Source organism: Dunckerocampus dactyliophorus, chromosome 15, assembly GCF_027744805.1.
Source record: "Dunckerocampus dactyliophorus isolate RoL2022-P2 chromosome 15, RoL_Ddac_1.1, whole genome shotgun sequence".
In the NCBI taxonomy this organism is placed as follows: domain Eukaryota; kingdom Metazoa; phylum Chordata; class Actinopteri; order Syngnathiformes; family Syngnathidae; genus Dunckerocampus; species Dunckerocampus dactyliophorus.
The window spans coordinates 19,605,084-19,632,800 of NC_072833.1; the positions used below are offsets into that span (position 1 = coordinate 19,605,084).

The 27,717-nt window shown below is 44.9% G+C and overlaps 2 protein-coding genes across 2 annotated transcripts in view; one reads left to right on the forward strand and one right to left on the reverse strand.

Annotated features, from left to right (window-relative positions):
* LOC129168131 (pyruvate carboxylase, mitochondrial-like) overlaps nt 1–27,717 on the reverse strand; it is a 297,125-nt gene that overhangs the window by 83,320 nt on the left and 186,088 nt on the right. The gene's annotated exons all lie outside the window — the stretch shown is intronic.
* LOC129168132 (leucine-rich repeat and fibronectin type-III domain-containing protein 4-like) lies at nt 902–27,029 on the forward strand. Its single transcript, XM_054753046.1, has 8 exons — nt 902–1,047; nt 1,653–2,418; nt 12,513–13,115; nt 13,198–13,360; nt 13,562–13,732; nt 14,522–14,683; nt 15,193–15,903; nt 23,778–27,029. The coding sequence occupies exons 3-8, from the start codon at nt 12,539–12,541 to the stop codon at nt 25,093–25,095; spliced, it is 3,102 nt and encodes a 1,033-aa protein (XP_054609021.1). The 5' UTR covers nt 902–1,047; nt 1,653–2,418; nt 12,513–12,538; the 3' UTR covers nt 25,096–27,029.

Consider the following 27,717-nt stretch of genomic DNA (forward strand, 5'->3'; position numbering starts at 1 on the left):
ATATTTCGCTAATGTAGTTTTATTAGAAGTAATGTTAAAATATGGTCTCGTCTCATGTGCTGAGTGCATCATGACAGACCTCCAATTAAGTCACCAGCACTATTAATGCTGGCTCCTTACCGCTATTACAACATTATATATAACAATATACTCGTCAATGACCATGTGGTCAATGAGCTACGTTTTTCTTTCCACTTTCTCTTACATTCCAATCATTATTAGTTAAGTTAAAAAAAAATGTACTTGTTGGATTTAATTTCCTCTCTCTAATTATCGCCCTGCCCCCATTGCGCTTCAGGTAAACAAATGCCCCTGATTCGCTATAAAAGAGTAATATGATATGGAAATAGATCAGTGCACCACAATTAGCCTTCAGCTTCCTATGTGTGCCTTTTTAATTAGTTTCCAACACAGCCTTTTCCATCCTCCACATCATTCCCATTCTTCTCCCTCTCCTCGTCTGCACCCCCCACTACAATACTCCACATTCCTCTCTTGCTCGCTCTCTCCGAGTCTGTGATTGGCGCCAGCAGGGACAGACCACACTTCCGTCCTCTACTCTTCCTCTGTGGAAGACTCCAAACAAGTGGATAAGATGCAGATGCATGCAGGGAAGACGTGACTAGCAGGAAAGGAAATTCAGTGGAATACTACTCTAGGGGAGAGGGAGAGGGAGAGGGAGGGAGAGAGAGAGCGAGAGACAGAGATGGCTCGTCTTTCGTTCTTCACGGCCTTCATTCACTACCTGTTCTGTGGGATTAACACGACTTAAATTTCAATCAGCCTGCAGCCCGACGGAAGAGCGACAGAGGTGGCAGACAGAGCGCCGCAGCTGTCCAGACTGAGCCAGAGAACGGCCGACGAGAGGGGAGGGAGAGAGAGTGAGAGAGGGAGCCAGTGAGGGGTTTGAGGGGGGTAAGCGGCAGGGGGAGCGAGGGAGAGAGCGATGGGTGTTGTTCTGCCGCTGAGCTGAGATAGCGAGCGTGTCGCAGAGATGGAGATGTGACAGGCTTCTGTAGTCGCAGGTGGAATGATCCGGAAAACAAGGTTAGTACGTCCACCTTTTCATCTAGCACGTTAGATAGGGATGAAAGCGGATGAAGATGAGTCCAAAAAGGGGATGAAGGGAGACAAAATAGCTGTATTGTGCTTTTGAAGTAGCAAAGTAAACACCAGAGGAGGGAGAGGATGGGGAAAAAAAGGGAGACATCATCTGGATAGCTTTGCACGCGAGCAGTACCAGCTCCTAATATCAAGCAGGAACGACAGGGAGGCAAATTGCACTTTGAGCCACGAGCATCATCATAATGAGATTGACTTCTTCACGGTGTCAAAGATGATTGACAGGTCCACTTTTCAACTGTCTGACATTCACGGTGCCGATCAATAGCCCGCTTGTTTCGTTAGCCCGTGTGTGTGTGCGTGCGTGCATGAATGCGCTACTTTGTGCGCTCGTGTTTCAGCATGCAGAGAGACGTTAGGAGGTGTCCCAGGACTATTGATTGCGCTGACAGACAGGTACTGGAGCCGGGCTGCCAAGGAGCAAGGGAGGATTTAGGAGGAGATGATGATGGAAGGAGTGCCGCGTAGCGAGCTAGGAGCGAGGTGTGACAACAAGACGCACTTCTTTTTCTCTCTCTCTTCTTTTGTAGGTTTCTAACCAGCCAAGCATCTCTCCAAGGTCACCCAGTAAAGAGAGAACAAATGCAGCTGAGGGGACTCAAACTGCGACGAGGAAACCCAGTGACACTCCCTGGAAGTCGTTCCAGGAACTAAGTGGCGTGAGAAAGAGGAACTAATGTATGGAGTCATGGAGTGATAGAAAGAGAGACGCAATCCTAAGAGAGCAATGAATAAATAACCAAGACGACGGCCGGGATGCGTGAGGATGGAGCGGGCGGAGGAGTGAGGGGGGCTGCACAGGCGAGGAAGAGAGGTAAATATCGCTGCCTCCTGGACGCCCATCCTGGCAGAACTCAAGCCTTCAGGATATAGACACGTTCCATGCAACCATGAGATGGTCAGATCAAAAGGCCTTTGAGAGGATTTAGAGAAAAGTGGATTTCCCCCTCATTAAACTGTGGTCTCCACCTCAGACTACCAGGCCGTGGATGGGGCGAGGAATTCTGAATTTTCTAGGTTGTGTTCCTCCATAGAAGATATTTTGGAATTTCTAAAACCTGGCTGGCTTTCTCACAACGACCCACAGCCGCCATCTTTTGATGACAGGACACGGTTTGCGCTCACACACACAGAAAGCCCACGCAAACCCCCCTATGCAACAGCCCCCTCTTCCTCCTCTGGGTCAACATAAGCAAAAAAAACCTGGGGAGAGATACCATATGTGGTACACACACAACAACAACTACCTGGATAACATGTGCAGCTGATTCCAGTTGTCGAGCACAGACGTTACAGGTAAAACACACACGCAGACACACACACACCTACACACAACCGTGAAGGCACACACACACACACACACACACACACACACACACACACACACACACACACACACACACAAATGGTAGACATATATTCGCAGAGTAAAGGTGAATCCATGTATGCACAGCTAGCTCTCTTGTACTGAATTATTGAGCACATCAATGCAGTGAACACTCATTGGAGAGGGAACTCTGTGTTCTCTTTAAAACACACGAGCACATGCATTCATACGCACACACACACGCACACATGGACTGTGCTAAAAACAATAAACGTGTGCTTCCGTAACATAACATGTCAGTGCACAGAAGTGTGGGTTATGTTTATCCCATCCTCCCAATTTGATCCATTCGCACCTCTAATAAAATGTTTACTATATTCCCATGAGCATCCTTCACCTGCAGTGTGTATTTGTTAGTGTAGGTGTGCGTGTGCGTGTGTGCTTGAACGCCAGCTGCCCAGTATCAGATTACTTGCAAGCTTGGCTTCAAATGTAATCTCACCTGGCGTGCCGTTTGGGTGTCGATGTGCGGGGATTCAAGGCTATGGGCGCTTGAGCAGCGGCAACACTCTGTGCACATGTGCGCGCGCGCGCACACACACACACGCACACACATGGACTGATTTGGCACGCTGACACAGGAGATCAGACTGACTGAGTGGATGTATGGGAGGATAAGAGGAAAGAAATGGAGACTAGGAGAGAGAGAGTGCAGGATGAAGTGAGGAGGGAAGGTAATGCAGCCAGAATGAAAGGGAGGCGGGCGTGGGGTGGGCTGTTCTTGATGAGGGTTAAAAGGTCAGGTGAAAAGGCTCCAATGTAAGTGACTACTTCAGACGAGTGCAAGACAAAAAGGGATTAAAAGATGGTTAGCGATGAATTAAAAAGAACACAAATGATGACTGACATTACACAGAGATGGCTGAGCACATGAAAGATGGCAGTCATTATCTAGTGCCGCTTCATACTCAACACGCCTTTGCACTGCCACCGTCAATTTGTCATGCATGACCCCAAAAGGTCTTTAAAGGTGCCCCAGTAATGCACTGCCTAAGAGACACGGTGTAATGCTTGGTTTGCAGATGCATGATGCACCTTTTTGCTTTCCCCTCCACCAAAGAGGTATGTTTGTTTCTTTGTAGGTAGCATTATGCAAACAATGATTTAAATGCTGTCCACAAAGCTTTGCGGAGGGGATGGGGTTGGGCCAAAGACAAAACCATGGTATTTTAGTGCAGCTCTGGCTTATTTCACTGCACATTTACATTCGAATAAAGCATGAATGCAACATTCAAGCACATGCAAGACCATTTGGTGCTGACATTTTGCCTGTCTCTTTCCAACATGCAAAAAAAAAAAAATTAAATACACCAACTTGGGTTAAATGCATAGCATAGGCAAATTTTCTTTGCTCTCCTGCTTTGTGATACATTTTTAGTCATTCAAGGGTAAGCATTGTATGGCATGGCATCGTATATCATTTCCTCAATTATCTCATCACGAGTCGACGAGGGTGTCTGGCATTCTAAAACGTGAGCAGATGGGAAGCTCGCTGTCAAAAATGAGCAAGTCAGTAGAGGAGAAGAAGAGGAAATGGCAGTCAGGAATGTGAATGGAGGATTTACTCCGAGTGAGGAACTATTTTAAACGCAAAAATCAAAAGTAACTAATAAGTAGGACTGGCGTGTTTTTAGTGTAGCGGGGTTGAGAGGATGAGTAATTAAAATATTAACAGTCTGTTTAGGCACAGCAGGCGCCTGATAAGCAGAACAAACTGTAACCACGGCAACCGTGGGTGACAGACGGAGGCATGGTTTGGGAAAGAATGATAAAGGGAAACGAGGGAGTTGGTAAGATGGAAAGGGTCTGGTGGGAGTCACGAGTGCATAAAAAAGGGAATTAAGTCAACTATTGTATTGTATCATATTAATTGTATGCATTGTCATTAATAATAGCTTTTGGAACCCATCTTAGCCACTAATCTAGCTGTGGGAGACTCCTCTAGAGAGCTGTGACTGAGACGACTTCAACAAATTTTATTTTTATTATGTTTATTTCGTTCATATAATAAACCAGTAAGTTAATGCAATACAGTAGTGAACAAAGTAGTGTGGTTACGTTAGCTTTAGTTTAGTGAACGTGTAGCATGAATCAATACGTCTTGCAATCACAGTGAGTCCGGGGTCTGCATGGGAAACCACTCACTTACTGCGCTGGAAGCAGTTTAAGATTTCCCTCTTAAAAAATCTGCTTTATAGTCACACCGCCTGTACACACAATCAGCTTTACGTTTGTCCAGCTGCACACAAGGTGCAGTGTCTTCAAATCGGGGTCCATAAAACCGGCCCTGCAGGTGGTCCGATTGAGTGCGCGTGCTTCAGAATCTGCGTTGGATTAGCTTGATTTCTGGCTAATGAGCAAATCTATGTACACACACAGCACACAAAGTGGCTTTTAATTTGAAAAAGAGCATCAGTGGGAAGGGATTGACAGGGTGTAAATGAGAAAGGTGGCGACAAAGTAGTAGCAGCATTCAGGATGGAGAAAGAGTGGGAAAAAAAAAAAAATGGGGCAGCCAGGGATAAAAGTGCAAGCACATAATGTTGAGCGAGAGTGGCAGGTCAGTTACTTTGCCATCGTGTGTCATGCAAATGTGAATTTACGAGCGTAGGCATAAGTGCATCCACGTTGTGATGCGTTTACAACTTTGGGCAGAAGCATGTGCAGCTACAATATACCAAACCCGGGAGTTGCCTATCAATGCAACAATATGGAATGTGCATCAAAAAATGAGCATGTGGCAAATAAAAGGCATCGTCTGTTAATTACAGGCTTTTATTAGCCCCTAACCTAAAGCATGCAAGTGTGCAATCCAATCTGATACGCCTGCACTCCTGCCATCTGGACTAAAAGCTAAACAATATTAAGTCGCCTCCCTGGCACCAGTGACAAGCTCACTAGCAATGAAAAACGACGCCTCTTTGAGTCCAAAAATAAAGAAATAAATAAAATAAAAGCACTCGAGTATTGCAGTGCTACAAAAGTGCCAGGGCTCGACTGTGCCCATCATTTTGCTGCCTCCATGTGCACATCTCTTACTTACACATTTACACAAGGGCTTTCCCGACAGATAACACTGACACTGAAGTCATTGCGATGCATTGCAAGGAGCAATGAAGACGTAACCACACACACATTGGCAGATAGAGAGGAGAACATGGGAGCTTTTCATTCTAGATCATGTAAAGTTGTCTGTGAGCCAACTGAGTGCCAAAGAAGATCACTGTCACCTCTGTTCTTTGCCACTTCAATTTAGCATCAGCCCCGTCACCCCCGAGCCCTGCACACTTTCCAAGAGGACGAAACCAACAGATAACAGAAACTCTAAGAAACCATCTGGCTAGGACGTTATGAGATAGTCGCTTCCTCCAGCAACAGACTGGCACTAGTGTAAACACACTGGCAGTAACCTTGACACTACGTGGACATATTCATGAATTCAGCGATCAGGAGTTGAGCTAACCTGTCCCTTCATCTTGAAGGTTCCATATTTGACTATTTTTTACGAGAAGTCTGAGAGGTCACAATAGTGTATTGGATGTGCAGCCTTGATGCTGGAATTCAGACAGTTTAAAAGTGCTTTCAGTAAGCTTTACTGGGAACACACCGTTTTGTGTGTCTGTAGCTTTTGCATGGTATGTCTCCAAGAAGCACTATTGTGCACTTTTTACACGCAATAAATACCATATATCACATAGAACAACGTGCCATTAAAGAGTGGGACAGCATGACACAAACGCCAGCATACCTATGTGACGTACAGCACTAACAGTCACATTTTAACATCATGCTAGGTTAACCTATTCACTGAGAAGTAAAACAAAATGATCATAATGTCAGTCTCCACATCTATAGCTGACTGATGGATAACTGGCAGAGCTCCATTTTAAGATTTGTAGCGAAGCCTGCTCGTTTACGAAGCAACAAGTGAGGAAGATGAGAGATTTTTCTCATGTTTAGTGCTTGTAAATAGGCTCCAGGGACACATATTACTGTTAGAAAAGTACTTTTGCAGAAGAGGGAAACCTTAAAAGTTTAAAAAATTTTGCTCATCTTCTACAATCCTTATGTGACATGAACATACGTCTCTCTCTTTTCTGTGCATTCTCAAGATATAAAAACAGCTAAAAAAAGAGGTAGTTAATTCAAACCTCCAATAATCGCCAACAACGCCCCATTTACATAATGTGACCTGCATATTAACCAAGCTATTGTTGTTAACATTGTTACGCCAAAGAACTACCTTACTGGCGTAGTGACACCTCACCACACCACACCACACCGGCTTGCTACTACCTGGCTAGCAACTACAGCGGCGCGGTCACAAAGCGTCAGACCACTACCGACAAGTAAAGCTACATATTGGAGCCGCCGTCACTGCTGCTGTGTTTTTCTTTTTGAGTTTGGAAAAGTTAACGCTAGGTGTCGCGTTTGTTTCTCTGTTGTTATGTGAAATCAATGCGCCCAGAAAGGAGTAATGCCTAAAATGACCACTGGAAGTATTACATGTTATGATGAATGTACCCGTTGCTCCATTGTCACAGCATGCATATAAAACGCTAAAATGTTGTTGGAGGATTTTGGAGGTGTTTTAATTGCGGCCTTTGTAGGCGGGATAGGTGTGTCCCATTACTGTGCGCTCATTGGCTGCCTCTTTTTAGCTGTTTTTATAATTTCAGAATGCACAGAAAAGAGAAAGACGTGTGTCACATATGGATTGTGGATGGTGGGCAAAATCCCCCAAAAAGTGCAGTTTTCCTTGAAGTCTCTGCTTCTGACTCTGTGGGAACGGTGTGTGGAAAACAATGTAGGGCAGGACTAATTCCATGTTTTTTTGTAGGAGAGCCCATCCTACTTAATCTTCAGATTTGCTGCGAGAGATGATGTCCTTTCACAAGTTATGCTTCAACAATTGACAGCCTGAAGCAATAAAACGTCATTCACTCTGTCTGCTTAAGAATATGAGCGTCTTTTCACAGTGCAACATTTCCAGCCATCACACACAAGAGATTGGCTCCTCTTGAAAATATCTTTAAGAAAAAAAAAAAAAAAAAAGATGTGTAAAATTGGTTTTTCACACTTTTTCCACAGCTTATCAGCAATAAAAATAACCTGTGCTTAAAAAACAGCATTTCAAAGAGACCAAAGAGTACTATATCACAGTGGCTTGCAGTGCAGTTAAACGTGCATCCAGGGCACGTTTGCAGACATGTCCAGTCTATACAGTTGTGATGAAATGCTGCAGGGATGTAATACAAGGCAGCATTTAATTGCGTGTTTTGAAAACAAGATATCTGCTGTTTTAGCCGGAACGCGTCAGGGTGTACTTTTGAGAAAGTGCATTCATTTGGGGCCCATGCTGTTTATGGCATTATTAAATAATGGATTTAACTATATTTAATTTTGCTATGCACTGTTTGCAAGTTGCCCGCTGTTGTGATCTGTGCTTGACTTTCCTCTTCAACAATGCCTCCTTGACTCTGTTGTCTGTGGGCTCCATCCACTAATTCATTTCTAGAGCAGCTCTCCGGCTCCCTCATCAAATCCCTCCTCTCTCGATCCAGGACAGTGATGGATGGCGGCCTTCACCTGTTTATCGTCTTTACATATTTTCCTGCCCATCTGCTTAATGACACACATTCATACCCGCTGATTCGTCACCGCTCTCTCCTCTCTGTTAGCCTTCATCTCAGCTCTTTAAACAGACCCTTCTTTCTTCTTTCATTTTCCTTTCAGCTCTTACCGCATTAGCCGCAGTTAGCCTCACTTCTGGGGCCTCCACATGCGGCACTGCTTGCCTTCCGTGCTGCGCTTTCTATACATGGCAACTGACTAAAGCAGACGAGATTTGACAGGAGAATGACAAAGGAGTGATAGTATCAAAAGGATGAGTGGGCTTCCAATGCACACGACTGCCGCAACAAGAGGCTACGTGGGTGTTGTGTTCTTCCTAGCCTGGAGAGAGAGAGCCTCACTATAATTATGACTGTGTGGGAGACTGTTTTGGTATGCTCCTGCTTGTTTCTGCATGCAAATGAATATCAAAAGCTGGGACTTGGACCAGGAACTTGTGTCTTTCACTGGTGTTTATTGTTGCTTTTGTGTGTTGGGTGCACTTCTTCTTTAACCATTTCATTATCGATGCTTCGATCAGGTGTGTGTCAGGTTATAAAGAGGCTTTTCAGAGCTAATATAAATGCCTCAAGTTCATGAAGATTGCTTAAATTGATGAATTAGTGGCTCATGGCATTTGGGAAGGTTCAAACGTATGACCCGATGAGACAATACACATGCAAATATATACAAACACACAGTGTCTTAAGGTTAGAAATTGTAGTTGGCATTTAAGGAGGACTTGACATTTGGATGTTACAGACTGAGGCCAAAAGGAAATTGAGTCTTCAAGTGCAGTGGGTCTTATATGCTAAAAACACACACGTTATACTTCCAAGTCAAGCCTAAAGCGCCTCTGAGCCCATGTCCACATGCAAACGGATATTTTCAAAAACGCACATTTTCCCCTCCCCGGTGTCAAAAAAATGCCAACGTAATGGCAGCGCTGCAGCCTGGACTGTTCGGGCAATTTCAGCCAATCAGAAGCGTCAATTACATCATTTCTGTAGACTCACAACAAACATGGCGATTCACATGAGAAGATGTGGACTGCTAGCCAAGTACCGTTACTTGTCAGTGCGTTATTTCACATTTGTCAGCACAATTTATTGAAGATAAAAGTGAAAATGGGTGAAACATGTTCTTTATTAAAATGTAGCAGATGTTGATTATCACTACAATAATGAAGAAAGAACTTTATCGGCTGTGACGCTTACTTACATCATTGCTGAAAATGATTCTGTGTCTGGCAACTTGTCCTCATTTAATCACATCCACGACAGTCGTTATGCAGCACATGGCAGGCATATTTAAAGGGATAGTTTGCATTTTTTGACATGAAGTTGTATGACATCCCCATCAGCATTGTAGTCCAATAACAGCGACTTACCCCCCACTTGGTCTCCTAACTCCAGTTCTGGTCAGACTTATGTGATGAAGAACGTAGTTAACTTAGTTGCTGGGGACATTTAAGTAAAGAGTTTGGCTTCTAAAAACAATACGCACTGAAAAGATGAATACATTTGCATCACAAAAATGCCTTCTAAAGAAAAAATCAAACCTCACAAAACGCTCAGCATTATATTTGTCTGCGCCATATTCCTGCGCACTGTGCCTGTGCGTTCTTGTGCATGTGACGAAGACGGATCGCATCTGCTTCCGCAACCATCTTGTTTACGTATGTGTTGCGCAGCTAAAGAAGATGCGAGTGTCTTTGTCACATACACATGAACGCACAGGCGGCAGTGCTTAGGGATACGGCGGGAGACAAATATAACGCTGAGCATTTTGTTATGTTTGATTTTTTTGATAATTTTTTTTAATGCAAATGTATTCATCTTTCCAATGCGTATTGTTGTGAGAAGGCAAACTCTTTACTTAATTGTCCCCAGCACTAAGCGGAACTACGTTTTTCATCACAGAAAACTGAGCAGAACTGGACTTATAAAAGACCAATTGGGGAGTAAGTCGCTGTTATTGGACTACAATGCTGATGGGGATGTCATACTACTTCATGTCAAAAAATCCCAACCATCCCTATCACATATAAGACAGGTAAGTATAACCGGGAAGCTTTTAATGTGCAGGCGGAGCAGCTCAGTCAAACGCAATCACAATGTCCTTGCCATGCCTACATTCCAACGCCATTGCTTGTGAAAGTTGTCCCACCAGCTAGAGGTCCGATCGGGTCTTGTCCCAAATCGCCATCGCTGGTTGGTGGTTCGCCCTGGCCAGTGTTTTCCAAAAGCTCAATTTTTAAGGACAAAAATGTCTGTTTGTGTGTGGATGAGAGGCCAAAACGCACAGAAACCTTTTTTTTTAAAAACCTGTATTTGTATGGACAGGGCCTTAATTGCACGGGTCGGGTTTAGATGCTGCACCAAGATTTGACTGTGAGCGAATATGACTACTCCTGACTTCATTCTAGCTGAATTTGACCTCTCAAGCTGCTGCTGCAGCGAGTGTTAGAACAGGAACTTTTAGGGAGTTCTGCCTCACAGCTATGAGTCGGGCTCCGACACGGAGCTTCTGAGGAGTTCTTTGCACCTCTCACGGTCTCCATACTCTGCGGGAACGAGGGTTTATGCAGGGTAGTGCAAATGAGACATTTCCCAGAATAGATGGCATGCAGGAGAACAAAATAGAATACTGTGGACACAAACACAGTGCACACCTCAGAATACACACACACACACACAAACACACACACACACACAAAGTGCAGATGCAAGCACATACATACTGAGTCAACACCCATCATGACCCTGCTGCAAAAATCAATAAGTTGAATGATAAGCGTGGGATTCATGGAAGTGGAGGAGTGTAACCAAATGGGACAAGGAGCCATCAGTCTCTCAGGGTGGGATCGATCAGCGAGCAGACGCATCGCTTTCACCCATCACTTGTGTGTGTGTGTGTGTGTGTGTGTGTCCGTGTGTACTGCAGTGCTACAACGCAACAAAAAATAGAAGAACGGTCAAAAAGAGACCATGAAGCAAAGTAAGAGCCCCACATGAGAGTCAACACTCCAATGACGGTGCGGTGTACAAAAGGCTGGCAGTGATGGCAGTGAGAGAAGAAAGGACGTGGCGAGGCAGAGCAGTGACTGATAATGCTGCCATCCTCAGGTTGCCTCAAGGGCAGACCAGACAGTGGGGAACAGATTGTGGGAATGAGACATGGAAATGGCAGAAAGTTACAGCACCGCTAGAGGCACAATGGGTTTTAGATGGTGCCAAGTGAGCAAGATGGAAAACACAAGGAACAGCACTTTGGTGAGAGATATATGCTGGAGAATGGATGACAGACACCAAATAGGCCGTCCATTCCTGTGCCTGAAGGGCTAAATCTAAATATTGGGTAAATATTGGATTCAAAGTTGAAAAGTCAAGGGTACAAAATCACCACAAAAGGTTCAATAACTTAAAAGGTAGGAGTATAGGTGTGTTGTATAGTTAGAATTAATATAAAACACGGAAATGCAGGAGTTTTTTTTTTATCAGACAAAATGACTGATTTCTATTAAACCAAAAACTAACCTTTCTGGACTTAAAAAGTTCCTATGATCAGCCCTGACATTCTGTTTTCAATTGATGGGTCTTTAATCTTACAGTCCTTGCGACGCTAAAGTGTATCGCCACTGCTATCATAAATCTTTTAATACAGACGAAAGACTCTTAAATAGGCCAATGAAGCGTCGAGTTGCGTTTTTTTTGGAAGTCTAACAAAGCAAACCATTTCACAGGAAGCAGATTGGAGATGGATGATAAAGCCGCCTCTGGTTTCACGTGGAAAGAGGAAAGCTAATGGAAAATATTGAGCCAGCAATTTGCACCAAGGTGTAAAGTCAGCATGATATATTACTGCTAGGTTACGTACACACCGACTACATCGTCTCTATAGTCTAACTCTGACTCTCTCTGACTGTTATCAACACTCGCTGTCACCCTCCATCCATGTGACAGTTGCCATGGCAACCTGTATGCATGACAATCAGCTGCAGTGACTCATCTCTACACCTTATCATAACATAAGCTGTACTGTACATCTGGGGTGTCTGGGCCCAAAGTGGACTGCACTGGCTGATATGTACACCACATTGTGTTTTGCTGTAAAATCGAGGCAGATAAGGCGGGTGACCCAATTTATTTCCCTGACCCACAGTCTTAAGAAAGGCCCCTATGATAAACCCACATGTAATCCTCTCTTACAGGTTTCTAGGTAACCGTTACTATGGGGACTGGCTGACTGTGGAGGGTGTTTCAAGGCGATGAAAAATAAAAGTGCCTGCTTAAAATTGTATACTGTATCTAATAGGAATATGGAGAGAATGTGGCAGGTTTTTAATGTAGTATTCATTAAACAATATCTTTATTTTCTTTCTGTTCAGGTCTGTGGATAGACTGGCTTTCTACCATGCCTGCCCCCCCAACCCTACATCCCAGCAGAACCAGACGCCTGCCTTCCACACATGGCCACCCTGATCTAAAGACCAACCATTCCACCTTCCCTTCCCTCTTCCCTCCATCCATCCTTTCGCTTCCTCATACCCCAAAGCCTAGCTCATCTCTGCCCTCCTCATCCCACCTCATCCCATGCTTGGGGGTTTCTAGGAGAGCCCTTTCAAGCGGAGCCCCGTTCCCGGCTTTTCACTGGCTAGCCCTGGTCACATGCTGCCTGCTGCCCTCTCTGATCGGAGCAGGGGAGACGTGGGGTGTGGTGTCGGCCTGTCCCTTCCACTGCGTGTGTCGGAACCTTTCCGAATCACTCAGCACACTCTGTGCTGACAAAGGGCTCCTGTTTGTGCCGCCGCACGTTGACCGACGCACCGTGGAGCTGCGGCTGGCTGACAACTTCATCACAGAAGTGGGAGGGAATGACTTTGTCAACATGAGCGGATTGGTCGATTTGACTCTATCAAGAAACACCATCCACCTGATCCGACCCATGGCCTTTGCTGATCTGGAGAGCCTCCGTTCCTTGCATCTCGATGGTGAACTTTTTCTTCCTCATGACCATCACATCAAATTATTATTGTGCTACAACATACATTGCTGTTATTCTTCCCCTTCTAGGTAACCGACTAACAACAGTGGGCCCCAGGGACCTTGCAGGGCTGGTGAATCTACAACATCTAATCATTAATAACAATCAGCTGGTCAAAGTGTCTGGGCAGGCATTTGATGACTTCTTGCTCACCTTAGAGGACCTTGACCTGTCCTACAACAACCTCAGAAGGTAAGCTACATGACATACGAGATCATTTTGTCCAAAAGGAACAATGCCATACCAGTGAATCCACAGTGTCACTTACCCACTAGACAATCAGAGTGGCCGGTCAATCTTCCCAGGTGTCAAATAACAAGAAGAGTACAGAGATAATAATAGCAGACGATGACTGATTGTAACACCTCAGTAACATTCCTTTGATTTTAACAGGGTACCCTGGGAGTCCATTCAGAACATGGCCAGCCTGCACACTCTGAACCTGGACCACAACCTCATAGACCACATAGCGGAAGGAGTCTTTGGAGAGCTCTATAAGCTTGCCAGGCTGGATATGACCTCCAACCGGCTAAGGACCCTGCCGCCCGATCCTCTCTTTGCAAGGTAGTGCTTAATGTTTAGTCCTTCGTGTTGTGCTGCAAACCGGTGGTGGTGAACTGACACTGAGCACAATTCCTTTTTTAATTGTCAATCTCTCCACTTGTATCACACAACTATACAGACAGGAGCATATGAGCCAGCTGTTCCAGTGAGGATTAATGAAATCTGCTGTCCTCATTCCATGTATCATAGATGAATAAGACATTGGCTTGTCTCAGTCTGTGTGTTGCAGATGGCATTAAGGCAGGAGTGGGCAATTACTTTGACTCGCGAGCCACATTGAGTTCAAGAATTTGTCCGGCGGGCCGGGCTATCTATCTGTCTATCTAGCTATCTGAAAATAGCTTCGCAAACCCTACTTATAGCTTCAATGTTAAAGGTTTAAAAAAAATAATAGTTTGGAAATGTCCAGTGGTACGGATTGAAAGAATCAACGGGCCGGTTGTGTATTTTGCCCAGGTCTGCATTAGGTGACCAAGTGGGGCCTTTACAAGTCTCAAAAGCCCATTTATTGACAGGTGGCACTTTGCTACCTTTAAAATATTGACAGCAAGCAACAAGCGAGCTCTGACAAAAAAGGCTGTGACAGACTCTGAACTCAGCATGACTGAGATTCTAAAGCAATTTGAGAAGGATTGCTTTTACTCCAGCAGACAAGTTGGCGGGTGCGTAAGCGGAAAAAGTTTCAAGTTGTGGAGACAACACAACTGCTCAATTCAAATATGATGGTTTGCATTGAAAGGTTACTGCTGGCGTTCAAGTCATCTGAACTATTATGTGATCCCCCTCCAGGTCCCAGACAGGTGCAATAAGCCCCACCCCCTACAATGCAGTCATAAGCCTGAATTTTGGGGGGAACCCACTGCACTGCAACTGTGAACTTCTGTGGCTGAGGCGGCTTATCCGAGGAGACGACATGGAGACCTGCGCCACACCTGTGCACCTGGCTGGAAGGTACATGACTTTTTATGTATTTGTCGTGACATTCGTCCTTTAGGTTTTTGATTTTAGCAGTCATCAATTTCAGTACAGTCCACTCTTCTTCTGGATCCTTAATTGTATCATCATGTGTTCCAAAAATAGAAGTGGAGCACACATTTGCAGGAATAAGGAGGTCTTGTGCGCTAAATTGAATTGAGGAAAGATGTGTTGCTCATAGTGATACAGTGACTCCACCATAATTCATGGATATGCAACATCGTAAAAGTCATTACAGTGCTACTTGGCATTCTCTCCGCATTTATCTGCCATCATTTTCCAGCCTAAGCGTACCGTCAAAATGATGCCGTGCCAGCAAAGTATTGAGGAGGAAAATGAGCATCTGTTAGCATCAACTTTTACTGCAGTAACGACTCCAAGCCCAACTGATGTTTTTCCAGTAAAATGACAGATCTAGACTTGCCAGACAAATACCGATACGTAAATGATCAATATGCTCTCATGCTGCTTTTCCCTTTTCTCAGGTACTTCTGGTCGATTCCTGAGGAGGAGTTCACATGTGAGCCCCCTCTCATCACCCGCCACACTCACAAGCTGTGGGTTCTCGAAGGCCAAAGGGCCACCCTCAAGTGCCGCTCCATTGGAGACCCTGAGCCCGTGGTGCACTGGGTGTCACCTGACGATCGCATCATCGCCAACTCCTCCCGGACCAGCTCCTTCAACAACGGCACGCTGGATATCTTAGTGACAGTGGCCCGGGACGACGGGGCGTACACGTGCATCGCAATTAATGCAGCTGGTGAAGCAACCGCCACCGTTGACCTTAAAATAATCCCACTCCCTCACCGGGGCGGAGCAGGCGGTAATAATGTGAACAATAAACACAGGAATGTGACCAATGGGATTTTACGAACTGATCCGGGATCCTCGGATATTAGCACAGGGATAAACGGCGTGGGACGCGGCGCTGACGTGGAGGACGCAAAAAAAGGTGGCGCCGAGAATGAGGAAGGTGACGGCAGCAGGCCGACCGAAGGGGAGAGGGCTGAAGAGGGGAACATGGAGAACGAGGACGGGGATGAAGAGGAGGAAGAAGGGAGGATGGTTGGCGTCCAAGGAGTAACGTCCACCTCCGCTCAGATCCGATGGGACTTGGGACCCTCATCTGGAGCTTACGTTGTGTGGATGTATCAGATACAGTACAACTGCACTGTGGACGAAACACTCATCTACAGGTCAGTTCAACCTTTGATATTTACAGTCCACAACATTTCAGCACCACTACACACACATATAGTTTTCTTGCAAAACCTCTAAAATATTTATCCACATCACTTTCATAGTTCAACTGCCTGCCTCTTACATGGACAGCTAGGTAGCTGAAGGAAGGGATGGAAAAAAGCTGAAGGAACTTAATTATTTACCTCCATCACTGTGAGACTCAACAGGTGGAAATGGTCTCCACATATGGATGATGAAGAGCAACACCGGGGGTGTGGGCTGGGGGGATTTCCCCTGCCGGCTGTGTCTGTGTAGATCTTTGCACAGCGTTTATAAAGGAAAAGTGGCTGGTTCGAGATACTTTGAAATTACATTAAAACTGAAGCCAAATTCACCGAGGTATGGGGATGAGGGGTGAATGCAACCTTGCACTTTCCATGAACTATGCAGTTAGGAACTTTAAAGCTCCTGCACCTCTATTTACAAGCCTGCTGATGAAGCTGATGAAACATTCATGTGTGAGGCTGCTCCCGTGACACATCGTCAAGGGAAAGAACAAAACAGGAGACAGAGGATCCCACGGTCTGCCGTATATGTTGTTAAATGAAACATAAACGTAAGGACTTCCTGTATTATAGTGACAATGCTGGTGGCAGGAGAAGCACATGCGAAATGGCTGCTGATGTAAGAAATATGAACGAAGAGAAGATGCTGGTAGTTTTACAATATTGAAGGAAGCCGATCTTAAGAAGGGAGTGAGGCCTCAGAGATTTTAGAGGGAACGGGGAGAGGGCTTTGGAGAGAAGGGTAAGAGCTGAGATTGACTCTAAACAAATCCCCTCAGGAGAGATTTAAATGAAAGGAGGACTGGTGGAAGGGAGGAAAGCGTGAAAGGCAGAGGCTAAGGGAGATGGGTGGGCTGAGTTGTCCTTTAGGAAGAAGCAAGGGGGGAGAACCAAATCCATCAATGAAATAGAGTAAGATTGGAAAAATAGATCAGGGGCCAGCCGGGGTAACAGAGAGGTGAGAAGAGCTACTCAAAAAGAATAAAATCATATCGGGCACAAAATACGATGTAACAGACAAAAGGAAACAAACGCAGTGTTTTCATTCCCATCAGCACATGTGCAGCAATTAAACAGGGAGAACTAATTAAATAAATGATTGAATGGAATGAGATCTCAGCTCCCTTGCTGATCAACTTTGCTCATTCCACCACAGAGACGACTGTAATAATAGAAAGAACGAGCTCACTACTATAAAAAAAAAACAAAAAAAACCCCACAAAGCTTGCGCCTGGCAGAGTATGGACCACAAGTCAAGCTACAGTAGCAATTTGCAAGGCTGGATGCCTTATTAATGCAAACTGATGCTTTTGCTTTTCTTCAAGTCCCCGATGTGCCAGTCTCGCTTAGCATTTTGATGACAAAAGGTTGACATGTGCAAAACGTCTGCTCATTAAAGACATCATGAATCAAAACAGACTCACAAATGTAAGTTTAACGGAGCAAGTGTCATAGGAATGTTGTTCTAGACTTGGCTTGCTGAAAAGGTGAAATAGAGAGAGACAAAAAAAAGTGGAGACAAGATGTCGGAAGGCTTTGAGAGCCGAGGTAGGTAAATCGTGTCTCAGAGGAGCGATAAAGTAATGAAAGAGGGAAGCATTTGAAAGAAGGCACACCACAAAGGAGCCTGGGATCTCCAGTATAGATTTCTATCATGCTATTAACGCGCCTGTGCCGACTGCAATATCACACCAGTGCGCAGCAAGAAGAATCGAGCCAGCCAAAGAGACTCTTGGCTTATGAACGATTATGGAACTCAAATGGAGTCCAAGTCCATTTTTTTTTTTTTTGCTTTCTTGTTGGTGTTTTTGCCACAGTCTGCCAAAACATAACAGACGACTGAAGAGAAAACAAAGTCAGGAAATCAACGAGGGCACTTCTGGTTGGTTGGGTACAAGAAAAAAGTCAAACTGTACAGGCATAATAGTAAGGACCCTGCGCGTGTGCCAGGATGAATCATTACTATAAAGATCACTCACTTTCCAGACAGGAGCAGCCCTCATTTTAGCAGGGCCTGTCTAATTTGGATGTCGTGTGTGACAGGGCCAGGTGGGATGGTGACCGCGTAGCATCTGCTTGGAAGTGCTCACGCTGTCAGCGCAGTGACACCATCATGCCAGCCTCCAACCTCAGTGGTACACTTCTAGAGAAAAGCGAAAGATACCACACCCTTCTGGTGAATCCCACCTGAAGGACACACAATCGGGGGGAGAGAATGTCCCTCCATGTTAATGAGGCGCCACTTGTAAGTGCGCCCATGTGGTACCATCTGTTACGTTGGCCAAGGTGTCTCAGTTTTAGGAAGAAAAAAAAATCGTTTTTGCCGGCACCATGCCTGAGGGGAGAGACTTTGCACATCCACTGTACATAATATTTAATGGGGGGCTGTTCCTTGTACATTGACGACTAATACTACATTTAGTTGCGGCGACCAAAATGCAGCTCAGAAGCCCGCAGCTTGTTTTTTATTGGCCCTTGGCATAATCTAAAAAAATGATTTCTTATTAATAGAGATATTATTATTCAATATTACACCAATATGCTTTGTCACCTATAACACAAAGCTAAGATGTTAATGTGTTTCTTGATGTTAATGTTCAGACAGCTTAGCATACAGTATATTTACTTACATTGTAAAAAAATAAAAATAAAACTGGTTTTGCCAGTATTTATATTATTGACAGTGCATTTTTAGCAGTAATGTCAACCATGTATTTCCTGACAGTGAAAGTTGAACTTAAAAACTATTTCATGAAAGACTCTTTCTTGACTTCACTTATTGCATCATTACATTACAACATTACATTTCCGTTTTTCCTCATTTTGCCTTTAGCTCTATTTTTGCTGTTTTATTCGTTGTGCCTCACATCAATGACAAATTAGCCACAGACGGCCCCTAGACCGCACTTTGTGCACCCCCTGCTTTTGTGGCTCTTCACCGGAGTTCCACGCGTGACGTCAGCTCTGTGTGCAAACCACGACATGTATTGATGGCTCACTGTTTCGGACGAGCGATGGTAGTTGAGAGGAGAGGGGGAGTGTGGTCGCAGTTGGAGGTGGTGGGTTTGCCGCGTGTCGTGCGCTTCCACCTCCGGCCGGGGGTTTGGGGACTGAGATCAGGGCTGGAACTGGTGGGGTGTGTGCCTGTTGAGCGGCGAGGCATATGTCTGTGTTCTGTAATCAAAATGCAAGGCTGTCGGTCACTTTCCGGGAGGGGAGGGCACTGACGTGATTTGTTCGACAGGTTGGAGACCACTGCTCAGAAAATACCTGTCTAGCTCCTCCCCCCATTGTGTTGCTTTATACGTGAGTTGTCCTCATGCTGAAAACTTGCCACATGTTTGACGTCACTCCCCGAGACACAAGAAGAAAGTAAATACAGTATACTTTTTTCTAAGGAAAACGACAAAAATAATAACCCGCAGTCAATCTGACAATGTGATTACTGGTTTGAAAACAGTAAAGCTTAGATTCCACTTTACCGAAAGAAGTGGTCATTTTAGAGTAATTCTGTTAACGCGTCAACTTCCAAAGCTAAAGAAACCATGACATCGGTCTCTTCAGACAGTAAAACTAGTAGCAACTAACTCAGTAGCGCCTCTGCTGTTTGCAACCAAGTAGTGCACTCCATTTGTCCTGCTGCAAATTACCACATACACAGACAAATGTACTTTTAACGGAGGCACAACTTGTGTCACTTCTCAGTGTTATTTTGTGGCCAATCATTTCTTCTAAGATTAAAAAGGTAAAGGTATAAATAAAAAATTAAAAAATCAAAAATCTTGCAATTAAACAACAGCAGAAGGACCCCGCTGGTCAATCAAAGTATAAAAGCATCACAGCGAGCAGAGAACCACGCTGTGTCGAGGAAATACTGAGAACGAGGGTGAATGGCGCCTACAAAGAGAGGCTGACATACATTGGAGAGGAAGCATGCTGGGACGCCAAAAGACAAGAGCAAGCCAGGAATGGCAAATTACAAAAGCAGAGCGCATTGAGGGGCTGGGGGGATAAATAAGGGGGAATGAACATAACGTGTATCGCTGACACTATTTATGCAGTGTAAACACAGTATGGCTCTTGTTTAATACTGCTGACACTAGGCCTGCAAAGTTGCTTAGTAACCAGTGCACGGGAGCACAAAAGCAGAACGGATTGGGATGCGAAGAGATGCAGCAGGGAGAAGAAAGGACGTTCCACAAGATGATGATACAGTTAATTCTTTGAGGTTCCAAATGAAAGGGAGTCCTTCATATTCCCATGGTCACGACAAGAATGAGGCATCTTAAAAGCAAAGCTTGAATGGAAAGAGCACAGATTAAGGATGGCGACCCAGTGGAAGGTTAGTGATAGACCAAGACACTGATGAAGGAGGGCAGAAAAAGACATCACACAGAATTGAGGCAGACGGCAGACGAGCGACCAAACCGGCCAACGGAATCCCGAGCAAACATGGCGGAAAGGGGTAAACAAACATGATATGAGGAAATGAGGCCAGCGAAGATGTGAGCCGGGAGAGCAGATAATCGTTTTTGTTGTCCCTCCTCTTCCTCCTCCTCGCTCTCTTTCTCTGTCATCCTATCTTGTCTGGTGTCACACAAGCTGGCAAACAAGAGGCATGAAGGCAAAAAGTGGGAAAAAAACGGCATCTTGCACCCAGTCTAATAATAACTATCAGTACCACCAGTGCAGACAAAGAATCGGTCCCCGACTCCCCGTCTTGCCTCCTGTCGCATTCACTTTCCCCTTGCCTCTGTGCTTGTGTGTGTGTGTGTGTCAGTGTGCCTTTGCGGGGATTAACCATAATTAGAAGCATGGTGACAAGGCACACACTTGTGAGGTGACACAGCAGCTAGAAATGACAGGAGAGCTTGACAGAACACCTGCCCATTTAGAAAAATTCAATACATCCATGCATTTTTGGTCACAAAGTTGGTCATGTGACTGTGTAAACAAGTGCAATTTGGTTGAATTTGGCATGCTGTGCCAGTCTTTGTCACCCTTAAGGTATGACACACCTGATGCATTAACGTTTCACACGTGACAACTAGCAACCCATGGGATGTCCTAATTATTTCACATGACTATATTCATTTGCTGCTCCTTTCTGTGAATTTTGCCTGCCTATTTGTTCTCCAAACATTGCCAACAAAAAAACTGTAGATGTGATTCAGAGTCTCATAAAAGGAGGAGGTGAGATGGAGGATAAGAGTGGTGATATCGAGAGAGCGGGTGAAGAGGAAGAGGAAATATAAGATGAAGGTAAATGAAGGAGAGAGGCAGAGAGAGAGAGGAAAGGGGAGAGAAAAGAGTGACCTTGATTGCTAAATAATGATACACACCGTTATAGCTGTGGCTAATGGAGACGTAGCACAATGTCTGGGGGGAAAAAGGTGAGGCAGGGGTGTGGCGCAGGAGGTCATGGAGCGCCCGGCGAGGACTGCCAAAAGGATTTGTGGGAAGCGGGAGAAACAAGTGAGCGAAACAGGTGAGAGAAACGGGGAGGGGATTTGCAATCGATAGTGCAGATTTAGGATGAGGTGACTGAACAAAAACTATGAAATACTACTTAAAAACAGGTTGTTCAGGTGAATGGAACTAGATCTGCAACAATTAATCGCCAACCAACTATTTTGGTACTAGATTAATCATTTTTTGTTTTAAAAATGTAAATATCCTCTGATTTCAGCCTCTCAAATGGGCGGCAGTTGCTCAGGAGGTAGCCAGTCACTGTCCCTGGGCAAGACACTTCATCCACGTTGCCTCCAGTGCTGCCCACACTGGCGTATGAATGGGAATGAATGTTTGGTGGTGCTCGGAGAGGCCGTAGGCACGAACTGGCAGCCACGTTTCCATCAGACTGTCCTAGGGCAGCTGTGGTTACAGATGTAGATTACTACCACCAATGTGTGACTGAGAAGTGAATGAATAATGGGTTCACTTCACTGTGGAGCGCCTGGAAAAGCGCTATATAAAATCAAATCCATTATTATTATTATTATTTATTAATATATGTTTATTGCCTTATCCATGAAAGCAACGGCAAAACAAGATATTCAAAAATCAGCTTTCACTTGGGAAAACGGTTATCAACATTTTTGCCTCTTTCTGATATGTTGCGGACCAAACCAATAACTGTTTGTGTTTAGTTCATATTGATTTGGATTACCGGATTATTATTATACTTGATTATTACGGATTAAGCCATGAATTGAAACAACAAACTTCAGATTCAGTGACTAGGAAAATAATTGTTTGTTCCAGTCCTATATGGAACACAAATGAGGGAATAAATTGATCGAGGGGAACGATGAGATTACAAAAAGGACTTAAGGATTCTCTCAAGGTGTGTGTGTGTGTGTGTGTGGGTGTGTGTGTGTGTGTGTGTGCGTGGCATATGGTTGTAGTGTGCCAGTTCAGCATGCAGAGCATTCAGGGATGCTTACTTTAAACCCATTCGTTATTGCAGGATATTGTGCAGAATACAGATGATTTGTATTGAAATGTATTGCTGTTGTCTAATCGGACATTCAAATAAAAACGTCTCTGCGGCTTTCTCCAGTGAGTAAATCGTGACAAAAAGAAACTAATGATAGAATGTGTATGAGGCCATATACGCTTTTCACTTCAAGTGCTGCACTATTGCGCCAAATAATGAACATGTGCCATGGCAACACACAAGCTGCTCTCCTGGGAAGGAGTTCATCAGCGGATTTTTGACAGTGTTAGGTATCAATCTACGGTGACCTCATGACACCGAGATGCTTTAATGACGATGCCACGTGAGGCCGCTCTGGTTAGGCTGAGAATGGCACAACATTACTTCTGCGCAAACGCATACTCAGAGTTTGCAAAGGTTTATAAAAATGATGCAGAAAACAAATAAGCTGTCAAGTTGCCAACAACTCTGTCTTTGAAAGGCTTTGCGGAAAGTAAAGCAGTAGATGTTCTCAGCTACGTGTATTAGATGTAGCGGTCTGGAATGGCGAGCGACAGATGATACAAATAAGTCCTCAGATGTGGTGTGAATAGCTAGTGAGGTAGAAAGGGGAGGGTTGAGGGTGAGCATCAAACTAAATGATTGCAGGGAACCCCCCCAAAAAACACAGAAAGCACTTCCAATAAAAAAGCATCAACATGGTTGCCCACACAAGAGGGTAAGAGCAGAGGCCAAAGTCATTCCCATCAGCGAGAGATACTTGAGCTGTACTACAAACCCCCACACCTGCACACTGACAGAAATACTGTATGTTTATTCTGTTATGCTACAAATACACACATCTGAGGTCCTTGTGTAAAAACTGTCTCCCTGGTTTGTTTGCTATCACGGCCGTTTCAGAGGAACAAATTCCTTCCCATCCAAGCCACACGAGCATTCACTGATTACACATTTGCAGTAGACGACAACACAACTGCCTTATGGCGATACACTGACACATTTGATGGCCATTACACTTTGTCAAAAGCCCTAAAATGCCTCAGCCTTACTGTAATCCCGCTAACACCTAAAATGGCCTCTTAAAAAGTGCAGAGACCCACAAAAGGGCTTGACATTTGCTTCTGCCGGCGATCCACATGCACATGCACACGCGCGCGTGCACACACACACACACACAAACTAGCAGACAGTTCTCTTTTCATGCTCCCTGGGCACACTCTTTATCAATAGCCTCATTTTCCCCCTCCTGCTGTATTCACTCCTTTTTCCAGGTTCCCTCAACACTTAAAATTTTCAGTCAGTCAACAGTCAGCACAGCAGGTCGTCCATTACTGTGGCTATTTTACATTCCGTGCTGACCTTCCTTCTCTTTCTCCCTCTTTAGGATCCTACCCTCCACCAGTGACCGCTTCCTGTTGAAGAACTTGGTGTCGGGAGTGGATTATAACTTGTGCGTGCTGGCCATTTTTGATGACTCCATCACAGCGCTGGCGGCGACCAAAGTACTGGGTTGCACCTCCTTCTCCACCAAAGACGTTTACCCCGCCTGCAGCTCTCTCCAGGCTCACTTCCTGGGAGGAACACTCACCATCTTGGTGGGCGGTGTGGTGGTGGTCACACTCCTCGTGTTCACTGTTGCGTTAATGGTTCGCCATCGCGTGTGCAACCACACCAATCACATCATTTGTCACAACAGCAACGCCGAGGCAGGAGTCGGGGTGTGTGGTCAGGGGGGAGGTGTGGCAGCCCGGAACAAAGAAGGGGACAGAGGTGGGTGCTACCAGTCCAGCGGTTCTGGGGACATGATGATGGTGGTCCTACCTAACGGTCTGCCCTCCAAGAGAACAGGGGAAAGCGAAAAGGACAAAGAGAAGGAGGCGACAGATTCTGCTTCAGCTCTTCCGCCAAAACTCCCCCCAAAGCCGAGGCTCAAGCCTAAGGTCAACCTGGAGCAGTTTCTTTCGGCCGGTGGCGTGGTTTCCACCATGGCGGGAGCAGGAGGGGAGATGGCCTTGATGGTGCGGCAGAGGAAGCTGGACAAGGCCCCGGCGTACATTCCTGAAAGTGACAGAACTCCTCTCTACTACTCCCCTTCCATCTCATCCACCCTGCCCCGCCAGTCACGCTCCAAGGAATGCCCCAGACCTCGTCTGGAGCGACAGCTGACCAATCGCGCCAGCTTCTCCTTGGCAGCACCCTTGAGAGACTCTGACCTGCTGGACTGGAGGATAACATCCACCAGCAGGGACAAATGGAACTCCTCTCAGGCTTATCAGAGCCCTGTTTCCCGTCTAAGCCCCGCCTGTGGGGCCGTCAGCAAGCGGCGGCACTCACTCGACATGGGCTCCTCTGTTGCACTAGCAACTGATGCGGCCGCCACCGTTGCCAAACGCTACGGAGCTGTCAGCTACGCCAAGAGGCTGAGCGTGATCTGGACCAGGCGCAGTCAGTCACTCCACGGGATGCTGGTGCAGTGCGCCTCCACCACGAGCACCGCCTCCTCCAATACCAGCGACGAAGGTGAAAGTGGCGGAGGATTTGGGGCTCGCTCTGAGTTTCAACGTGGATACATCCACGCTTATAACACCACCAACTCCAACTCCAACACTGGTACGGCTGCTGGCAGAGCTATAAAAGATAGGGGCAGGGAGAAAGGGAAGGATGGAAGGAGCACTGAAGAGCTGGAGGAAAGTATTGTGTAGAATGTTGGCAGAAGGTCCCAGTGGTTGGTGTTATGACGAAGAAATAGAGATTACAAATGACAGATGGAGGATTGTAGCTTAATAAGAGAGGGGGAGACAAAATCAAGTTTAATAAACAAGAATTGAGAGCCTTGACAGTAAATAGCTTGAGGGGGCTTTTGGCCTTGAAATCCTCAAAGAGAGACAGCCACACAAGCAAAAGTTCTCAAAGTAAATAGAGACATAATCGAAGAGGGGAAGCGAGAACAAAGAGCTTGAAAAGGTTTAGAGCTCAGTGTGGATTCTAGCAAAGCCTCTACACTAATAGAAGCTGCTTCAGCCCACACAACAACACCAGACCTTGCACCGGGTTCAAGTACCATTATCAACACTGCAGGGGGGATGGCAAATGAGATTTGGATGTGGCTCGACTTTTTTTTTTTTTTTTTTTTTTTTTGGATTCAGCTAAACGCAATGAATGTGACTTCTGTGGCTGCACTTTGGCCAGCCTTGCCTGTGGATTACAGGAGCATACAGTAAATACAGAGCTAGCCATGATCAATCGATGGGTGCTGGCGGCAGCACAGTGGAGCACAGACATTATTAAATCACACCCGGATTACAATGGAGTCGATATGGATTACAAAATGGTGGAAGTGTGTGATGGAAGGCTTCCGTGCTGCTTCTTGTGCATAGAGAGGTTGGATCACGGAGCAGATGCGTGTGTTTATGTGAGGAGTTTTCCAGTCGACCGTTCCTGTCACATATGTTTGAATGTTTTGTCATCTTTGCAACGCGCTGGGAACAAGGAGGATTCCGTAAATGGAAGGCTGAAGTGTTGAAAGACAGAATTAATCCCTATTTTTGCAGCTTGGACTGAAAGCAACCATGTCCAATGAGATTTTTTTTTCTTCCTTTCGAGTGACTTCATTCGTGCCACACGGATTGTCTTGCTGTGAACACACACACGCAGAGAGACACAAACCTCTTGAGCTGGTTGGGACTTGAAAGTGGGACAACAAAACAATCAAAAGAGTACATATATATATATATATATATATATATATATATATATATATATATATATATATATATATATATACACACACACCTGTGTATATATATATATACACAGATTAAAATAATTGTATTTGTCGCACTGTGTGTTTCTGTTCTTCAGAATTTTCTGGAAATGATGTTAGGCAAAAATAAAACATAGAGAAAATGTGATATTTTTTATTTTCAGACAAACTATAATTGGTGAAAAGTAAGCATAAAAAAGATGAAAATCACACAAAGCACAAACACAGACAGAGATGCCTATGAAAACAACGTATTACATAAATTACGACTTTTAAACATTACTGTTGTTCCCTTGCTTTTTTTTTTTTTTTCCATTTTGCCAAAGTCAATATTGTTCTCTTGACATGATATAAATAAAAAATACATGTATGGAACACTGACTGCCTCATGAACATACAAAAGAAGACACGAGAGGGGACAAATCGATTGATTGCAACTTATTTTAGGAATTTTGCCCGTCATCCACAATGCTTATGGGGATTCACATATTCTGCATATAAAGCCCTCTATCAAAAAAGCTTCAACAACGTTTTATCGTTTTATATACATGCTGTGACCATGTAGTAACAGGCACACTGATGATAACATGTAATTTATGTAATTACATGTATTTTGCTCATTTTATGGAACTGGAACTTCTCTTGGCTGCATTGATTTCACAGAGTCCAGAGCAAAAAACTACTTCCATCAACAACAGCAGCATAGAGAGCGCTTTTGCTACCAATCATGGCGGACTTTGTGAGACCCGACGACGAGCTACTTGTCACTTAGAATAATGTTGCTAGGTGCTACGCAGATCCGGCTATAGTGAAACACTAAGCCATTCTCGTAGCATTATCATGTAGCACTACTGCTAGACGTTTCATTGGCAAAATAAGACCGTAACAAAACAGTCAAGCAATTTCCACTCTCACTGGGATGACGACTGTTGCGTTGGCTGTATCTTTCGGGACAAGACATGTGCTCCCCGTTGAGCTGGTAAATTCAGTATGGTCCTCAGGGATTTTGCCCATCATCCACATCCATATGTTAGAATGTCACAGTTGACCTAAAACTTTTCAGCGTATTGCCATAACCTTCTACTATACAAGTGTGAGGCATGATTCATAACCTGGCATTAACTTTTCCAAACTCAAAGGCGATGCAGCAGCAGCTCCAGAAGCTAGCGTTGCCTCTCAGTCGTGGCCTGAGGCGCTGTGAGTAAGGCGCCAGTAATAAAAAGTGGTTCTTCGGCGTTAGCTCCTAAAATAATAATCTCGCTATAGCTTGGTTAATATGCAGGTCACATTATGTAAATGCAACATTGTTGGCGGTTTTTGGAGTTTATTTAGAGGGCTTTATAGGCAAAATAGGTGAGTCTCCATACGTGCATTCTTAGTTGTTTTTCTCTCTTTAGAACGCACTGAAAAAGGAAAGACGTGTTCATGTCTCACATGAATTGTGATTGATGGGCAAAATTCCAAAATTGCGCAGTTTTGCTTCAATGGATGGAAGTTTGTCTAGTCCCTTATTTACACTCACGTGTTAGTGTAGCACGACCTCTTGCACTGCTTTCTTTGC